The sequence below is a fragment of the Rhipicephalus microplus genome, chromosome X (genome assembly GCF_043290135.1).
Source record: "Rhipicephalus microplus isolate Deutch F79 chromosome X, USDA_Rmic, whole genome shotgun sequence".
Classification (NCBI taxonomy): Eukaryota; Metazoa; Arthropoda; class Arachnida; order Ixodida; family Ixodidae; genus Rhipicephalus; species Rhipicephalus microplus.
This window is the reverse complement of record NC_134710.1, coordinates 226,353,158-226,371,105: the sequence shown is the minus strand read 5'-3', so window position 1 is coordinate 226,371,105 and position 17,948 is coordinate 226,353,158. Positions and strand designations below refer to the sequence as shown.

Below are 17,948 nucleotides of genomic sequence, written 5' to 3'. Positions count from 1 at the left end.
TCCAAACCAGTTTGCCAGAACTCTGTTGGATGTCGTGATACACAGATGAACTGTTTGTTCTGTACATACAAGTCAATTTTCTAGAAACCAAAACAGATACACCAATTTTCTTTGAATTCTGAACAAAGACATGAACAATATTCCTATTTGAGGCGATGCTCCCAAGAAGACTAAGCAAATTTTTAAAGTACTGGGATTCATTAGATTTAGATTAAAACCGTGATATATAGTTGACAGCCATTTTTTTTTTCACCCTGCAGTATAGATAAAACTTTTGCACATTTCTCCTCCTATATATTATATAAGGACTGTTCAATGAAATTAGATACTAAGTAAGCAGAAAAAAACTAATTTCTGAATAAAAAATGAACAACTATGTCTGCTCAAAAAAAGAATGTAGAGAGAACCCAATTATGTGATCTGATGAAATTATAATAATTATATTAAATATAAGTAATTGTGCTGCTTTTTTTCAATAACGTTCTACCATGGGTTAGTTGGTTTAACACACCATATTCATTGTGCAAACTAATCAAAGGAATTCACTAGAATGACAATACATGCATGCGCACAATAAGCTGAGCACAAGCTATCAGCTGTTTGTATTTAGGAAAACATGAGAAATGCAAAGCCATTACAATGTGTAGAGCTTCCTTCCCCAGTCAGCAACACCACTGATTGCTTTTGATTAAGCTAATCTTTTTTTTTTTTTTAGGTAAAGACTGCGCACTGATATATATACCATGAGGGGCCACTTTAATGTTGCAAGCCTAGACCACTTCTTCATTCAATTGCTGGGCTTATATAAAATCACCACCTGCAAACTTTGACGAGAACCAGCACAAGATCTTGGTCATCATTCCCAATTTTGATTAAGTCTACTAACACAAAGGTCTTGGACCTATAACAGTAATTGTGAAGTTAGTTTTGTGAAAATTAATTTTGTTCATCTAAAAAAAGTACACCATTCAGCCAATTTCACCTTTTCTGTGTTTTTAATGCACCTAGTGTCCAAATCCAATTATATCAGAATTTGATTTCCCATTGCTGTGGAAGTAATTTGACAGAAATGCTTACGAACATGGGGAATGACCCAAAACATCTGTAATTCCGGAATTCATTGCTATGTAGAAGAAGTTAAACGATAAAATTCAGTAAATACTGACAAGCATTTGCACTTCCCTCTGCGATAATTTAGTGGCATTCTCACATATCGTTATGTTTCTAAATCGTGCTGAAATGCATGAGGTATATATACCAAAAGCGCTGAAGCTTCAAAATAATTCTTAAAAAATGCCATTTTTAATTTTTATGAAAATAGTTAAATTCAAAAATGTTGTCTACTGTTCCACATAAAAAAAATTTTTCAACATATTTAGTTAAACAAGTTACAATAAATCAAATGTGACCAACTCAGCCTTGTCTCTTCTTCTTCAAGGTCAGTGTGTCTTTATTTTTTGAATTTCCAGAAGCTACTGCTTTTGTACTGCAAATAGTATGCAGATTGGCAATTCTACTTCACAACAAGAAACCAAGAAGACTATGTCTTATGCCTTTTGGATTTTATTCTGTCTTTCTCCCTTGTTATGTCTGTACTGTTGTACCGATGAACTAACTTTCATTCCCAGAAAGTTTTGTCACATTTTATTCCACTACTAATATACAGAGAAAAAAAAATGTGCACTTCTTGGTTACATTTCAAAATAAAGAAAGCAAACAGCACAATACTGTCATTACAAACACTGTAATAATACTAAACAGCTGCAGGAGACAGAACGCAAAAAAAAAAAAGATTTATAGCAGCATGCTTTTAACACAATGCTCTCAATTTCCAGTATAACATGGGAGTATTATCATGATGCACAAGCAGCGGGCACAATGTTCATACACCACCACAACGGTTTACTTAAAGTGATGCACAGCAAACATGAGCTGTATAGCACACAATATTACACTAACTACTACTGTCGAACACTCTTTCCACAACCCCTTTTCAGACACCGTCTATCTTTCGTTAGAAACATAAAAACCTATCCGAACCCATTCTCCAAACAGTTCCATTCCCAGGAATGCTTTCACATGCGCCCAACCTACACTTTACGTGAGAAGAAGTACAACAGCCAAAGCAAACACTCACTTCAACTTACCCCCAGACATAGCCCATTTTCTGCATCAGTTTGGAACCGATACCCTGAGAAGAAAGCAAAACAAATTTAAGGATCCATCATAATCTAGTATGCTTTGTATATGATAAATGTGCAGGAATAATAGAAAGAAGCAGTGTGAAAGAGGGGGTTCCTTTATTCAATTTAAGTAGCTAAAAAACAGTTAATGACAAGGTAAGAATGAATGAAGTATTGTAATAATGCAAGAGTACTGATTATACTTTTGTTTTTCAGTCATGATAAAGCAAAGTGGAAAAAATCAAATGATAATGCCAGGAAGCTGCTTTTGAGATAAGTAACTGGTGGCCTTAGGCTTAGGTATTATGCATTTTGACTAAACAAAGTCAGCTAATCCAGAAAGCACCAGACATATCAAAATAAATACGTTTTCTTAAGTATTCCTCATTTTTGTAGTAGTGCTAAAGCTGAGTAGCACTGGATTTGGTATTTTCTTGGGAGAAAGCGAAATAAAAAAAAACAGTGATTGAACACTGATTAATGGCTTCTCTGGCTGGAATAAATGAATAAACACTTATGTAAGTGCCCTTCAGGCGAGCCGGGGGGAAATGGGGATTAACCCCTGTCCCTTCCCACCCTCCAGCTAAAAAATTGTTCAGACATCTGCATTCAGACAGACTGCCATAATTTTTCCAGCATGATATGGCCCCTTTTTGCTGCCTACCGTTAAAGAAACTTAAGTAGTGAAGTCATATTTGTGTACTGTTAGCAAATTCCACCCAAGTAAAACAACACATCAGTATTATCTGAATTGACAACCTTCTGAATATCTAACAGCCTGCTTTACAAATTGAGTTGTGTGGCCTCCTTTCCCTATCGCTTTGACGGACAGTAATGAAAAGTCAACTGTATATGAAAACAAAAAGTTTGAATCCGAAAATAGGTAAAAAGAAAAGAAAAATATTTTTCATGCAGATTAAAAAGTTACAGCTTTGCCGCAAAGATGAAGCAATGAACGTGATAGCAAGAAATTAGAAGGTCCCTCGCAGAATGGCAAGCAGATCGAAACGTGCCCCGCATTTCTCACACACATATAATGCACGACTTGTACTCACAGGTACAGATGAACGCGAATAAGCGTCTAAATTGTTACTTCGCTGGGTCTGAAAAGTGTGCTCTTTTTGCAAACGGAGCTTTTGCATGATTGCACCTGGTAACTACAACAGAATTGTTCCAGTGAAGGTTTAAGGACAGCCAAGACATAAGATGCTCCCTATCGCGAGATAAGGGCGCGCGAGTGTGCGTTCAGGGGCTTTACGACCATCCGCTTACCTCCACGAGGTAAAGTGCGCGTGGGAGACAAGGGCGCGCATTACCGCAAGCTCTCTGCGCCATCTTGCTGTTAATGCTGGAAAAATGATAGTTCCCCTCCGAGATGCCCATCACCAGCGGTAAGTGCTACGTAGATATATATAGCTTGACGTTCGAGCGCTGAAGGACGCGCTTCTCCGTAGCTCAGTGGTTAACGCCTCGCATTCACGACTCAGTAGTTCTTCGTTCGATTTCACGCGCCGGAGTCTTTTTCAGGATTTTTTTTATTTCTTGCATTTTCATATATATAGACACTTATACATATACGGTGCATGACATCAACGCAGATGCTGGTGCCAACAGGAAAATCCAGCTGAGAGTGTCCATATAATTGCTATCGCAATAAAAACATTCTCGAATTGGGAAGCTGAGTAAACCAAAACAGGCCACGCCAATATTTCTCATACTGTATGCACAAAATGATGATTTTGCTGTTATGAAATCAAATTATTATTTCAAGTTTTATATTTAGATTACCCTGATTTGTAGATATCACAAAGTCATCAGGTATGTCCCATTTCCTTTGTGAATTAAAAACATTCTGGCAGAAGCGAATGCTAATACCTTTGTGTGCTTCTCCCAAGCTCCAAGAGGCAAACCTGATGCAGTACTTGGAGACCAGGCAACAACAGGTGCCCCCTCCTGATCATCTTCACAACTTCCTGCAATTGGTACACCATCAGCGGCTCGCTGGGAGTCACTTTCAGAGTCTGAGCTTTCCACTGTTCCATCGTCTTCCAAATAAAAAACATCCTCAACTCCAGTCGACACTGTTTTCCCAGAGTGAGAAAGACGAACCACAACCTCATCTTGCCGTTCTCCAATGGACTCCAAGGCAGCCAGCTGCCATAGGCCATCTTTGTCACTCTTCACGAGACAAGGTAAGCCAGGTTTAAAGCCGCTAAAACTGGGCTCGGAATATTCACGCAGGTCGGACAGTGCAACAGCATGACCATGAGAGAAGCGACATTGTTCCTGGGTAAATTTACAGCGACCTTCAAGGAAGAACGGACATGGCTTCATGGCTGACACAGTCGGGTGCGTGAACATAACCTGCAATGGTAGAATAAAGACACTGCACCAAGGTGAAGAACAGAAGTTGGCATCAAACATGAACAAAATTAAAGTAATAGAAAATGCCAACATCGCATAAAACAGCCTAATGATTGAAACATAATGATGACATGTTATGATGTAAAAAATAATCTTGGACCTGCATATTACTAATTTCTCACAAACTTATGACTACGATGCTTGCCTAGGGCCATCATTACAGGAAATAACTAAACCTTCACAAAATGCGCTTCAACACAATGAAACTCTAAATATATTTACCAACTTACAATTTCATACATACAAATTATCACACACTTTTTAATCTCAATAAAACAAAAACTACTTATCCACAATTTCAATATATCAAAGTTTCACTGCTGCAGCCAATAATAATTCCTGGGGCCTTGCATGCCAAAACCATGATATGATTGCGAGGCACAGTGTAGTTTTGACCACCTTGGGTTTTCTAATGCAAACCTAAATCTATAAACATGGGTGTTCTCTGCAATTTTACCCCATCGAAATGTGGCCACCAAGACAAGAAATTGAAACTACACCCTTGAGCTTAACAACGCAAGCCCTTACATCCTAAGCTACCACTGCGGGTAGCTGCCATACAGGAGCACCGAGGCATCACACACACACAAAAAAAACGCCAGGCCTGCTCGGAAGGCGTAGCACAGTCACAGCGAAAGCTAGAAGAGTGGCCTTTCAGAGCCTTCTCTAGACACTCATTGGGTAACTCCTGCAAGCACACTTGCTTGATGGCCACTACGGCATTATTAATAAAATTTGGGGGTAGTAGGACGGTATTCGCTGCGCTATTTTTCTTCTTCTGAGAAGCGTGGTATCCGCTACACTATTGCGAGGAATTTTGTGCCAATTATTCATGCAGTGGATTAATAGCTGAATTTTGTGCCAATAGTTCAAGCACCACAGTTAATAGCTGAACGAAAACGAGCTTTTGTAATGGGTTGAAGCATTGGTCGACCCACTCGTTATGTTATTCGCATTTTGCGATGACTGCTTGTTCTATCGCCGTTTTAAAACGCTTTATAAGTCGTATTAACGTGATTGCTTTTCCGACATCAAGCCTGCCTAAGGCAAGTTTGCCAACAAGTCCCAAGCAGTGCCGTGGCTCAGTGGTAGAATACTGGGCTGGCACCCAGCAAACCCGGGTTCAAGCCCCACTGTGTCATTGGTACTAGACTTTTTTTTTTCTAATTTTGCGCGATGTGGTTACGGACACTGACGACGGTGGCGGACAACTACGGCGCTGCGCGAGACCCGAGTTGTGATCTCATAACAGCTTTCGCTGTAAAAATTTTCTCCAGTTGAAGGGAATCAAATTGTTACAGGTCACACACGGCTTTATTAAGCAACTTAATGAATTTCACGCCACACAACAGAGAACGGTAGAGAGAGAACAAGTCAATATCACAAGCTCAAAGGTCTTTCTTGCTTCTGTACCAATAAGCATGAAAGAAGATTCAAGCGGATGACAACGACATGAAAAGGTACGTCGACAAATGCCATGGCATAAAGTATTTCCTGTACTTTTTTTTTCCTTTGTTCAGATGAGCACAGTGGCAGCTGTAAGGGCAATAGTGCTAAATGCAACAACCTCTGTCTTAGCGTCCGAGTGACATAATTGTTTTAAAAATAGTTGTTACAGAAAAGGCTAGCACCTTGCAAGTGATCTCAACAAGCAAGAAAACGGATGCCACCTACTAGTTTTAGGGTGCCAGCTAGCTCGCTAACCATGCTATCAAAATCAGAAGCTGTCATAGACCATCTGAAAAAAGTGTCAGGTGCTTTTCCCCTAAATACATGTTTTGGCACTGAGTATCGACCCCTTTTCAGAGCTGCTCACAGTTACCCACCATGCTGCTATACTAACTTTAAAACTTGAAGGTTTCTGTAAAACCACTGATCAATATATGTGATGCCATAACAAATCATACTAAATTCTCAGACTTAATGTGCACATGCCACATTGTAAAAAAAAATGTGGCCCTTAAGAACACAGGTACTGTAATTCAGGCAATTGTCTCATCATCATGAAATTTTTAGGCAAAATATTTTTATTTTTGTGGCTTGTAAACACAACAGATTTTAAAGTTAAGCATTCACGGGACTGAGCAGACAGCAGCTGTTAAGAACGATGAACATAGTATTCAATAACAAAGATACCGTGCTCGTGCAACTCTGGAAAACACATAATTGATGGCAAGCTGAAGCTGGAGAATTGGAACAATTGCTCATTTACACCAAATATAACAGTGTGTTACAGTTACATTTCTGTTGGATTTTCACATGCCAAACAGCCTCAGAGAAGATTATTTGGCAACATGACATCAAACCGAATTAGTGGCTCTCATGTCTGACTAAAATTGAGTTTTTAAATGAAACTAAACACAGCTTTGTCATACTGCCCTATTACTCATGCATTTTTTGTGGTGAACCCCGAACCTCAAATCTAAAAAAAAAAAAAATGTCAAATGCGATTGAAAATATACTACCCTATGATTCATACATGTTTTGCGGCCGTTTTTGCAAAAATACCCATTGTTAAGCGACAAAATATTGCATAAAAGGTCAATTTTATAGCTAAATTTAAACGAGCACGGACACAGAAATTTTTCACCTCGTATTTTTTTTTTCTGCAATAAAGAGCTTATAACTCACTTATCATGCCTGGGTATCTTGTGCGAGTGTACTACTATTATTTATTTAAAGATGTTTACAGAACACACAGTGGAAGTTTCAATTTCGAAGAGCACCAAGCAAGGCAGTTGAAGTTGCAGTGGCTAGGCAAACACAGCTGGCCACATGACCACACGAAACTGCAACATAGGTGCCACGCACTAGCGGAACATTCTTCTACTATTAAATGCCTAAATGAGCATCTATGCAAAGTAGCAAAGACATTACAAGCACACCTTTTAGGTTGAAACTAAATGTGAGCATCATTCAAGTGGTCTTATCACTGCTCAATCATTTGAAAATCACTGTTCAAAACCAAAAAATTACCAACAGCATAAAAGTATCCAATTCTTTATCACAAAGGGCACTGAAAAGATACTCAGCAAATGCTAAAATTTTCACACCCACAATCTTCAACACATGGTTATGGTTAATGATTGACTGCTTGAAACTTTCAGCCGAAGTGGAGACTCAAAAATCTAAAAGACTAAAAATGCAGGCCCAATTTCATTTCCTGTTTTAAGCCAACTAGCCCAACAATTCAAACTTCAAAGGATACTTCATCATCACCATCGTCATCAGACTGACTTCGTCCACTGCAGGACAAAGGCCTCTCCCATGTTTCGCCAGTTAACCCGGTCCTGTGCTTGCTGCTGCCAATTTATACCCGCAAACTTCTTAATCTCATCTGCCCACCTAACCTTCTGTCTCCCCCTAACACGCTTGCCTTCTCTGGGAATCCAGTTAGCTACCTTTAACGACCAGCGGTTACCCTGTCTACCCGCTACATGCCCAGCCCATCTCCATTTCTTCTTCTTGATTTCAGCTATGATGTCCTTAACCCCCGTTTGTTCCCTAATCCACTCTGCTCTCTTCTTGTCTCTTAAGGTTACACCTACCATTTTTCTTTCCATTGCTCGCTGCGTCGTCCTCAATTTAAGCTGAACCCTCTTTGTAAGTCTCTAGGTTTCTGCTCCGTAGCTAAGTACCGGCAAGATACAGCTGCTATATACCTTCCTCTCGAGGGATAGTGGCAATCTACCTGTCATAATTTGAGAGTGCTTGCCAAATGTGCTCCATTCCATTCTTATTCTTCTAGTTACTTCAATCTCGTGGTTCAGCTCCACGGTTACTACTTGCCCTAAGCAGACATAGTCTTTTACAACTGGAAGTGCACTATTACCTATCTCGAAGCGCTGCTCTTTTCCGAGATTGTTGTACATTATTTTCGTTTTCTGCAGATTAATTTTAAGACCCACCTTTCTGCTCTCCTTGTCTAACTTCGTAATCATGAGCTGCAATCTGTCCCCTGAGTTACTCAGCAATGCAATGTCATCGGCAAAGCGCAGGTTACTAAGGTACTCTCCATTAACTCTTATTCCTAACTGTTCCCATTCCAGGCTTCTGAAAACCTCCTGTACGCACGCGGTAAATAGCAATGGGGAGATTGTGTCCCCCTGCCTTACGCCCTTCTTGATTGGTATTCTGTTGCTTTCATTATGAAGCACTATGGTAGCAGTTGATCCCCTGTAGATTTCTTCCAGGATGTTTATATATAATTCATCAACGCCCTGATTCCACAGTGTATGCATGACGGCAGATATTTCTACTGAATCAAACGCCTTCTCGTAATCTATGAAGGCTATGTATAGCGGTTGGTTATATTCTGAGCATTTCTCTACTACCTGATTGAGAATATGAATGTGGTCGATTGTTGAGTAGCTTGTTCGAAATCCTGCTTGTTCCTTTGGTTGATTGAATTCTAATGTTTTCTTTACTCTGTTAGCAATTACCTTTGTAAATAGCTTGTATACTACAGATACCAAGCTGATCGGCCTGTAATTCTTCAAGTCCTTGTCATCTCCTTTCTTATGTATTAAGACGATGTTAGCGTTCTTCCAAGACTCTGGTACTCTTCCTGTCAAGAGACACCTCGTAAACCGGGTGGCTAGTTTTTCTAACACAATCTGTCCTCCATCTTTCAGCAGATCTGATGTTACCTGATCCTCACCAGCAAAGCTTTTCTAACTTCTATCATTACTGGTGGGGTGTCATCTGGGTTACTACTAGTTCTCATAGTATTAATGTCGTGGTTGTGCTGGCTACTGTACAGATCTCTGTAAAACTCCTCCGCTATTTTAACTATCCTATCCATATTGGCAGTTATTTTGCCTTCTTTGTCCCTTCGTGCATACATCTGATTTTTGCCTATCCCAAGTTTCCTCTTCACTGCTTTGACGCTCTCTCCGTTTTCAGAGTGTGTTCAATTCTCTCCATGTTATACCTTCTTACATCGCATACCTTACACCTATTAATCAACTTTGAAAGCTCTGCCAGTTCTATTTTGCCTGTTGTGTTTGAGACTTTCATGATTTGACGCTTCTTAATGAGATTCTTCGTTTCCTGGGAAAGCTTGCTAGTGTCCTGTCTAACTACCCTGCCTCCAACTTCCACTGCACACTCCGTAATGATACTCTTCAGATTATCATTACGGAGTGTCATAATTACGGAGTGTCATTACAGGCGGCATACAGAACTACAGTTCTGTATGCCGCCTGTAAGAAAGTACTTAGCATTCATTGTATTTTGATACTCATGCCCTCCTGCTTTGGTCTCGTAAGAGACTGGCAGTATTGTAAATAAATAAATAAATAAATAAATCATTCATTTTATCTACGCTAAGGATGTTTTCCTCACTAAGAGCCAAGTACCTGTTCTGAAGGGAGACTGAATTCCTGTACTTTACCTCTCAGTGCTAGCTCATTGATTGGCTTCTTACGTATCAGTTTCTGTCGTTCCTTCTTCAAGTCTAGGCTAATTCGTGACCGTACCATTCTATGGTCACTGCATCGTACCTTGTCAACCACTTCCACATGCTGACTGATGCCTGGGCGTGCACTCGTTATAAAGTCTATTTTGTTCTTATTTTGCCATTATTGCTCCTCCATGTCCACTTGCGGTTTCATGGAGGAGCCCCAAAGGGTACTTAACGATTCATAAAATTACATAAAGTGAAGTGTGGTCACAGTTCAACATGGCATTCTATCGGTATTAACACGACAATGTTAAAGCTACACTGACAAGATAATTTTCAATTGTAGTTCTATTTCTGCGAAATGACAAACCAAGTTCTCAACAAGTTCTGAAGAGGTACTGACAAGTGCATTTCACTCAAAAACGTATTAAGCATGTTCTTAACGTTAATTTCAGTTCCTACTGTACCCTGACACTACAACGCATTACTAGTTCCTTGTTCCGTGCTCACACAACATATCACAATGCTTCCACTGCCGTAATGCTGTGTGGCTCCATTGGAGAAGTACAAGCAGCCAGTGTGAATGTTTTTGGTGGCATGCAAATTACTATACTGTATTTTTTAGTACAGTCGAATCCGATAATTCGAACTAGAAGGGGCCCAAAAATTTGTTCAAATTAAAAGAAATTCGAATTAATGAAAGCTAAGTAAACAGAGGGCTCCCCATGCAGTGGCGCATGTACATTGAGCTAACACACGAGGGGAAAGTTTCAGAAGACTTGCATTTATTCACAAATTGCAGGACATCCGTCATTATTTGAAGTAATCGGTGATGCGCGTCTGCACACATTTACCTTGCAGCGAGTCAATCAATTTCGCACGCAGCTTGCAAAGCACACAGCTTGCAAAGCACACAGCTTGCCCCGAGAATGCTAAAGACTTCAGCTTTAGCATTCTCCTGGCAAGGGAAGTTCTGCGCGGCACTGTCCAGCGCCAACACTCTCTAATGACGACAACAACGACTGCATCTTCGCTACTACCCTCTGTGCCAAAGCATTGTGAAGAGAAAGGAGGAGTGTCTCCACATGGAGAGAAGCAAATCGGCATTTTAGAATAAACCAACACTCCAAGGCAGCTTTTTTTTTTTTTTTTGCTCTCTTTGCGTTCGCGCACGTCGTTGAAAAGAGAAGGGTTACGTGGCAAGGACGGGAAAGGGGAAGCATGGCACCGGCGCGTGAGCCACTCTCCACGACAGCTTTCTATTTTTCTTTTCCTCTCTCTCTCTGCACGCGGCGTTGGAAGTAGAAGGGTCTTTACGTGACAGGGATGGAAAAAGGAGAAGCGCAGCACAGGCGTGTCGCAGATCGGCATTTGAGAGAAAGCAAACAGTTCACCACAGCCTTTTCTTTCTTTTTCCTTTCCTTCCCGCGCAGCGTTAAGGTGTCAAAGGTACCGCCGCGGAATTGGGTGGGGTGCTGAGAGCATTTTCGGGGCGTGGTATGTTGGAATTAACCGTCGAAAGTGCTTGCGCGTTCTAATTACCGGGCGTTTTCGCCCATTGAAATACACGTAGCTTTGACGGAACTTCATCGTGAGTTCGAATTAATGAGATTCAAGTGTACCAACATCAACATAACTAGCCATAGTGGTGCAGGAAGTCACCAGAATTGACACTGTAGCCTAACGTCATGCTGGGGCCGATGGCAGTGGATGCGCCAAGAGAAAACTCACTTTAATATCAAAATAAAATATCGTTAAACATTCACTGAGCCTCACACTTCCTCAGAGCAGTTTTTGTATACAGAAGGTTTATATGACAGTAAAAACAGTTTCGAAAGTTGCTGTCGGGACCCCTTTAAGCCAACCTGCAAAGTCTGTTCTTAAAGGACCCTAGCAACACTGTTTAACATAAGAAAATGTTGCCAATCGGCAGTCGAGCTCCAGAGAACACTTGAGCTAAACATTATAGCATAGAACGCAGCGTGAAATTTACAGTTACTTATCAGTCAGCTAGAAATCCCTTGCTCTTTTTCCTAAAACTGATTCCACAAGCCTAAATGACCAAACTTAATAACCATTGTCTGATTTGAGCATTGTGAGCTGCATAGTTACCTCAGCTGTCGCGGGATGACACGACATACCCAAACATTCGCCTGCAATCAGACTGAAAGTAAGCCACAGACAGAAAGTTCCCAAGATTATGATGTGTGCTCAAAGACAAACAGACCCTGAAAATTGATATACAGGTTGATTTTTTTTTTTAATGCAACGTATCAGCCCTTCTCTTATATACTGGTCATTTGCAAAAAAATGTGGAAGTCTCACAATAGTGGGCAGCTGAAGTCGAAAGCCTCCATTACCATTAAGAGCATCTACAGCAGCGCCATCAGGTGAGGCTAGGGAAGGCCTACAGTGTTCTAGCAACGCCATTTTGCTTTGGTTATCTGCTGTCAGTCTGCTATTTTCTTTTTATATTTCCTTCTGAAATGAGTGGTAGTCGACGGAAGTTTACAATAGGCTTTAAAAAAAAGTTATTCTGTATGCCAAAGCCCACGGCAACCTGGCAGCACAACGGGAATTCGGTGCATCGAAGAAAAGCGTCCCGATACTAGAGGAGCCAAAAGCAGCGCATCACATCTTGCAGCAACAACAACAAAAAAACATCATTTCGTGGACAGACTGCAGTGTACCTGGAACTGGAAACGCTACTCGCCGAATTCGTCTGGGAGCTGCATGCAATGTCGCTACCCGTAACAGCGGAGTTCATCCGTGTGAAAGCTTTTGAGATAGTACGCGACTCTGGGCTCACGAGGGTGAAATTCAAGAGATCACCATCGTGGGTGCGCCGATTTATGAAGCATAAGGACTTTGTGCTGAGGCGGCGTACTTGCGTATTTTCACAAATGCTGCATCAGTAACGCATTGGATCAAACGAAGGATGATGCACTCTGGGAGGTTACTAGTGAAAAACAGATATCGTTGAACTAGAGTTCACACGAGTCTGAGTGACAACACTTTGTGGCTTTCTGGCATTTAACTACTGTGCACAGATGATCTATCGCAAATAAAAAGAAATGTCACTACACTGCAGCTGGTTGTGTGGCATATTTACCAAGGTAAGGGTGCGCTGCAATACTTTGCTATTTTTTAAATTTCCTTTTTCAGAGATTTAAAGTTTGACGGTTCAACCTATATTCTGGTTTTCACTGCCCTCGTGTCGTCCACCCCCCTGCATAGCTTTCAGCATGCTCGCTGGTACGAAAGGAGCGAGAAAACAGCTGAAACGTGCATCAAACTCTTGCAATTCTGCTCCCAGTTGATGGATTCTAAAAACTTCAGCAGCAGTTGATTCGTTGGGCAATAAATTGCTTCAATGAAGCCATCTGATCATTACCTGGAAAAGTGTTGCAGGTCCTCTTTAAGATAAATGTAAACTACGCTACAATGATTCACTCACATTTACTTTGATGTCATCAATGTGAGTGATGTCAGAAGCATCTACGGAGAGAACAACAGCACTGTGGTATGGGAGCTGTCCCCAGTCTTTGGAAAATGGTGCCTTCACATGAGCGCCTTCTAGATGATCCACAAGTTCTGCAAGCTCTTTACAATGGTCCTCGGCAGCAGTGACAGCTTGATCTTGCACTTCTGCTAAAGCACCAAGACTCTTCATCTCTGCCTGTAGAAAATACAGAAGTGCATTCATTGATATCCCCTTGTCTAGCATCCCTTTCCTCTTCCTGTCATGTAGGACACGACATTGCCAAATACAGCAAACTATCATTTTTATTCAAAGTGAAGCTTCGACTTGACTATATTATGCCTCACATTATGCCACCGCAACTCTCTGAACAAAATCAATTTAATGTGTATTGCTGATATTGAACTTTACAACACTATAATGAACATGTACAAGGTTCACTGCCACAAGAAATCTATAAATAAAAAAATAGGAAGTGCCGCCATCAATTATTTAAATAGCACAGTCCACAAAACTAATGCTTAGCAAAAGAGAAGCTTCTTTTTTTTTAATCTCTGAGAACAACAAGCTGTGTTTTTAACTCTTTTGGCATCGCCCCCTAGGAGCAAATCATAAATGATCGACGACTTTCCACATGCAGCTTAATTAAAATTTTCATGTGTTTTTGCATGTATTGCTGTCTAACGTGTAGTTTAATCACTGGACTTCCAATTTTGGCAAAGCTTCCATTCTTCTGGAAAACCGTGGTACATGAGTGAGAGATTTGTAGGTAGCGGTAGCGGCAAATGCAGCAGACCGTGGCATGAGGCTCCCGTCAGGCTGTGCTAAGAAACAGCCATAAATTGCACCATTTTGCTGCTTCAACAGCTCATTTTTCTGATGAGTCAAGCATCAAAGTCTCTGAAGGTGACTTTGACAGCTCAGATTTAATTTATTAGAGTGATTCAGTTGAGGGTCGACCTGGGACTTAAGCCAGTACTCGTAGGTAAGTGTAGTTTCGTATTCGCTTCTCTCACAAGTGACCAAAGTGGTTTGCTGTTTGTTCATTGTTTCATTTCCATTTCATAAGGTCTCAACAAGCTTTGAGAGAAGACCTCATCCATCAGCTTCTTAATCTTTACAACGCCAGGCAAGCTGCACAGCTCCACCTCCTCCACCCCCCTTCACAAGGCACAAGCTTCCCAAGCTGGAAAGGTAGAAAGGCATGAGAATCGCAAGCTGTGTTATGATCAGAAGGAAACCGAGCTGAACACAAGTGTTTTCACAGTACATGTTGTAGGTGGTCATTGTGAAGGCATTAGAGAATGCCTGAGGGAACACAAGCAAGATGAGGGTGTGCGGTATATCAAACATGACTGCAACTATAACCTAGCCCAACTGAGTATTATTACAAATTGGCGCAGCCACATATTGTTTCTGTAAGGACATTCAAGTTGAGATGTGTGTGGACTTCACAGTTGAAGCAAGTCAACGCGATGGCATCCGAATCTTGGCTGCAATGCCTCAATATGAAAAATAAAAAGGTCTTCTGGAAGCAATGAGTCTGACCCATTTGTCTCCTATATAACCACTAAAGCAAAGCTCACTCCAGATGATTTATTGGCAAAAGGAAAAGTGGGGATCAACTTAACCTTCAATAGTAGGAGAATTTTGTTCTGACTCCAAGTGGAAGCTACGCGAAACCTAACACCATTTCTTCGCCTGACAGTTCCATCAACTTGGCCAAGAAGTTTCTCGAAATGCAGCAGGAACAGAACAGGCAGCAAAATGATTTGGTGCAGTTGCTTGTAAACGAGACTGAAAGAATAAGCAAGTGTAGTATCAAGCATGTGAAGTCAGACATGTTGGATGCAGAATGTAGGAGTCCCGAGTACTGGTAGATAAATATGCATGCAATGAAAATTACTAGCACAGTGACGAGAATAGAGTGAAAAACATACAATTACTGTATTCCTATCCGGAATAGTGAAAAATTAGAACAAGTTGCATGTCAACACTCACAGCAAAAAGCCAAGGACAGAGCGGAAAGTTTTCCCAGCTCTTCAGCAAGAACAAGGTCTTGCTATGGGAGAAAGCAATTGTATTCAAGTACACGTCTGAATCTCCATTGAGCTATTTTTACAAGAAAATATGGAAGCTCCACCTGGCTTACATGCTTGCCTGAGAGGTCTGTGGTTCTGCTTATCATCCATTGCTTGAGTCTGAACCTCAAGAAGCGAATACAAGTGAGATGACCCAACATGGTTGAAGTACTCCCGAATGGAATGCAAAACATCTACCTCCAGCCCCTAAGAACCCAGCGTCAACCCATGACAGCTGTTGCAAGGTGTACAGATACTACGCAAGCTGATGAAAGACGCCCACTTGCAAGCTGGAAGCATACCGCAACGTGTGTGTCTTTTTCGACGACCGGGGAGACTCGGGCCATAACGAAAAACTAGATGACGTAACAAAAAATAGGTAAGAAGGGTCCCGGCTTCCGTCTGATGACATTAAGAAAAGCTGTTTATTTGTCTCACACAAGCCTATTGCACATATCTGTTTTTGTTAATAGAAAGCAAAGGAGAGTGCTCTATTGTACAGCGGAGCCAGCGTCAAAGTCATAAATGCTAGTATTGTTGACAGTGAGAGAGTACAACAGGGACGGCCCGTGGAGGAAAAACAGATACAATAGAACACAGGATATTCACGATAAATGGACTTGTGTTACCATATTCTGTGTTGGCAACACTGTCACTGTGCAAGCACTGGTACTCGACCAGGGGGCCCTATGAATTACTCCTTTCACGCCAGCCCATCAGCACCCTTAACTTCAACATATACTGCACTGGGGAAGTTACCACAGAATAAAAGTGCAACAGCCTAAACGCTTCGACTTGACCTGAAAAGACTCTACGAAACCCATCATCAGGAGAAGATATTGACACTTTACCTGGAATTGCTATGCGTTTCCAGAGGAAACAAATGAAAGATGACGTTCAACAGTATGTTCATTCCTGTCATCAATGTCAAATTGACAATGAATGAGACAGTCTTGCTTCAACACTCTGGCATACTGTTTGAAGTCGTTCATGTGTATTTCACATAACTCAAGAAAAAGGCTCCTGGGGTAGGAAAATATTTTTTCCTAGTTGCAATAGACCAGTGCACAAGAGCAGTGGCTGGACAGCCAGGAAGAGAATACTCAAATAGTGTTATTTCTCTTTTGTTTCAAACGTTTAAAAACACTACAGGACCAGCGTTTTTAAGCCAGCATTTTCAAGAGTGTGTTATTTCTCTTTTGTTTCAAACGTTTAAAAACACTACAGGACCAGCGTTTTTAAGCCAGCATTTTCAAGAGTGGGCAAAGGAATGATAGCGTATACAGCTTTATTTTGGTTTCGTTTAGGCTCACGAGATGGTCCCATGGCAACTTCTTTCTTTTTTTGCCAACACCCTTTCGGAGCAGATTTGGGGCAGTTACAAGCAAATATTGCACTTTGGAGCAGCATGGAGTAACATTTCTCTTTGGGAGCAGTTTGGAGCAATTGGAGCAGCACTTCCTTCACTGTACTAAGCAAAACTCAAAACGCGCAGTTTTGCGGCTTCTTGAAGCAACGCAACCACGTTCCGTTTAACACGCCGCGCCAAAGCAGCGGTCAAGATTATAATCACTCGCGTCGTTCAGGATTAAATGGAAGCGCTCACCTGAAACCTCGCAAACTCTTCGTCGCCGTCATCGTTAACCTGTATCTGGTTTGTCGTCGAGTCTTTGTCCACCGCACCACGCAGCGTTGCTAGAGGACGCGGACGAAAAATTCACGATCCGCATCTCTTGACAATTAGCAGTCTGTCTCACTTACCTTGGGTAAGGCGAATGACTTCTTCCAAGTTATGTTTTAATTCCAACAATTCAGCAGCCTGGGAGTCACTAGCGCTAGACGCTAAAGAAAGTTTGACCGCTTCAAGCTGCAATGAACGGCGACGCTTTAAAAAATTTCAGGAGAAACAAATAAATAAAATTAGACACATACTTGCAGCTCGTATTGCTTTAGTGATTCATGGAGGGCCTTGTTCTCCTCTGTGTCCATGTCTCAGGTGGCAACGAATGCTTCATATACTAGCAATATTCTATTCTGTTCAGGGAACACACGGAGAGCTAGAGTGATGGAGAAATGGAGGAACACACATATGGCTAGAGTGATGGAGGAATAGCGCTGGCTCTCGTGTGGGCGTTTTGCGATGAACTTCCGCGCCGCGCCGCTGCTGTGCCAGAAAAGAGAGATTCAAGCAAGATTAGAAATTAAGCAACGTGGAATAGGTAGGCTTGCTTTAGGAGCTCACGGGAATATACCAAATCAGGGAGTACAAGGTGATATGGGATGGACATCATTTGAGGGCAGGGAAGCTAGCAGCAAGATAAAATTTGAGAAGCGATTGAGAGAAATGGGGAGTAGCGTTGGGCTAGGAAGGTTTT

General features: G+C 41.4%; 1 protein-coding gene across 1 annotated transcript in view; it reads right to left on the bottom strand.

Annotated features, from left to right (window-relative positions):
- Positions 1 to 17,663, bottom strand: part of LOC119187499 (zinc finger CCCH-type with G patch domain-containing protein) — a 50,017-nt gene extending 32,354 nt beyond the window's left edge. Inside the window, exons 1-6 of the mRNA XM_037435628.2 lie at positions 17,506 to 17,663; positions 17,335 to 17,440; positions 17,180 to 17,268; positions 13,469 to 13,690; positions 4,059 to 4,547; positions 2,148 to 2,191 (exon numbers count right to left, since the gene is read on the bottom strand). Coding sequence (XP_037291525.1) covers positions 2,148 to 2,191; positions 4,059 to 4,547; positions 13,469 to 13,690; positions 17,180 to 17,268; positions 17,335 to 17,440; positions 17,506 to 17,562 — 1,007 coding nt within the window. The 5' untranslated portion in view covers positions 17,563 to 17,663. The remainder of the gene's footprint in view (positions 1 to 2,147; positions 2,192 to 4,058; positions 4,548 to 13,468; positions 13,691 to 17,179; positions 17,269 to 17,334; positions 17,441 to 17,505) is intronic.
- Positions 17,664 to 17,948: the final 285 nt, after the last annotated feature.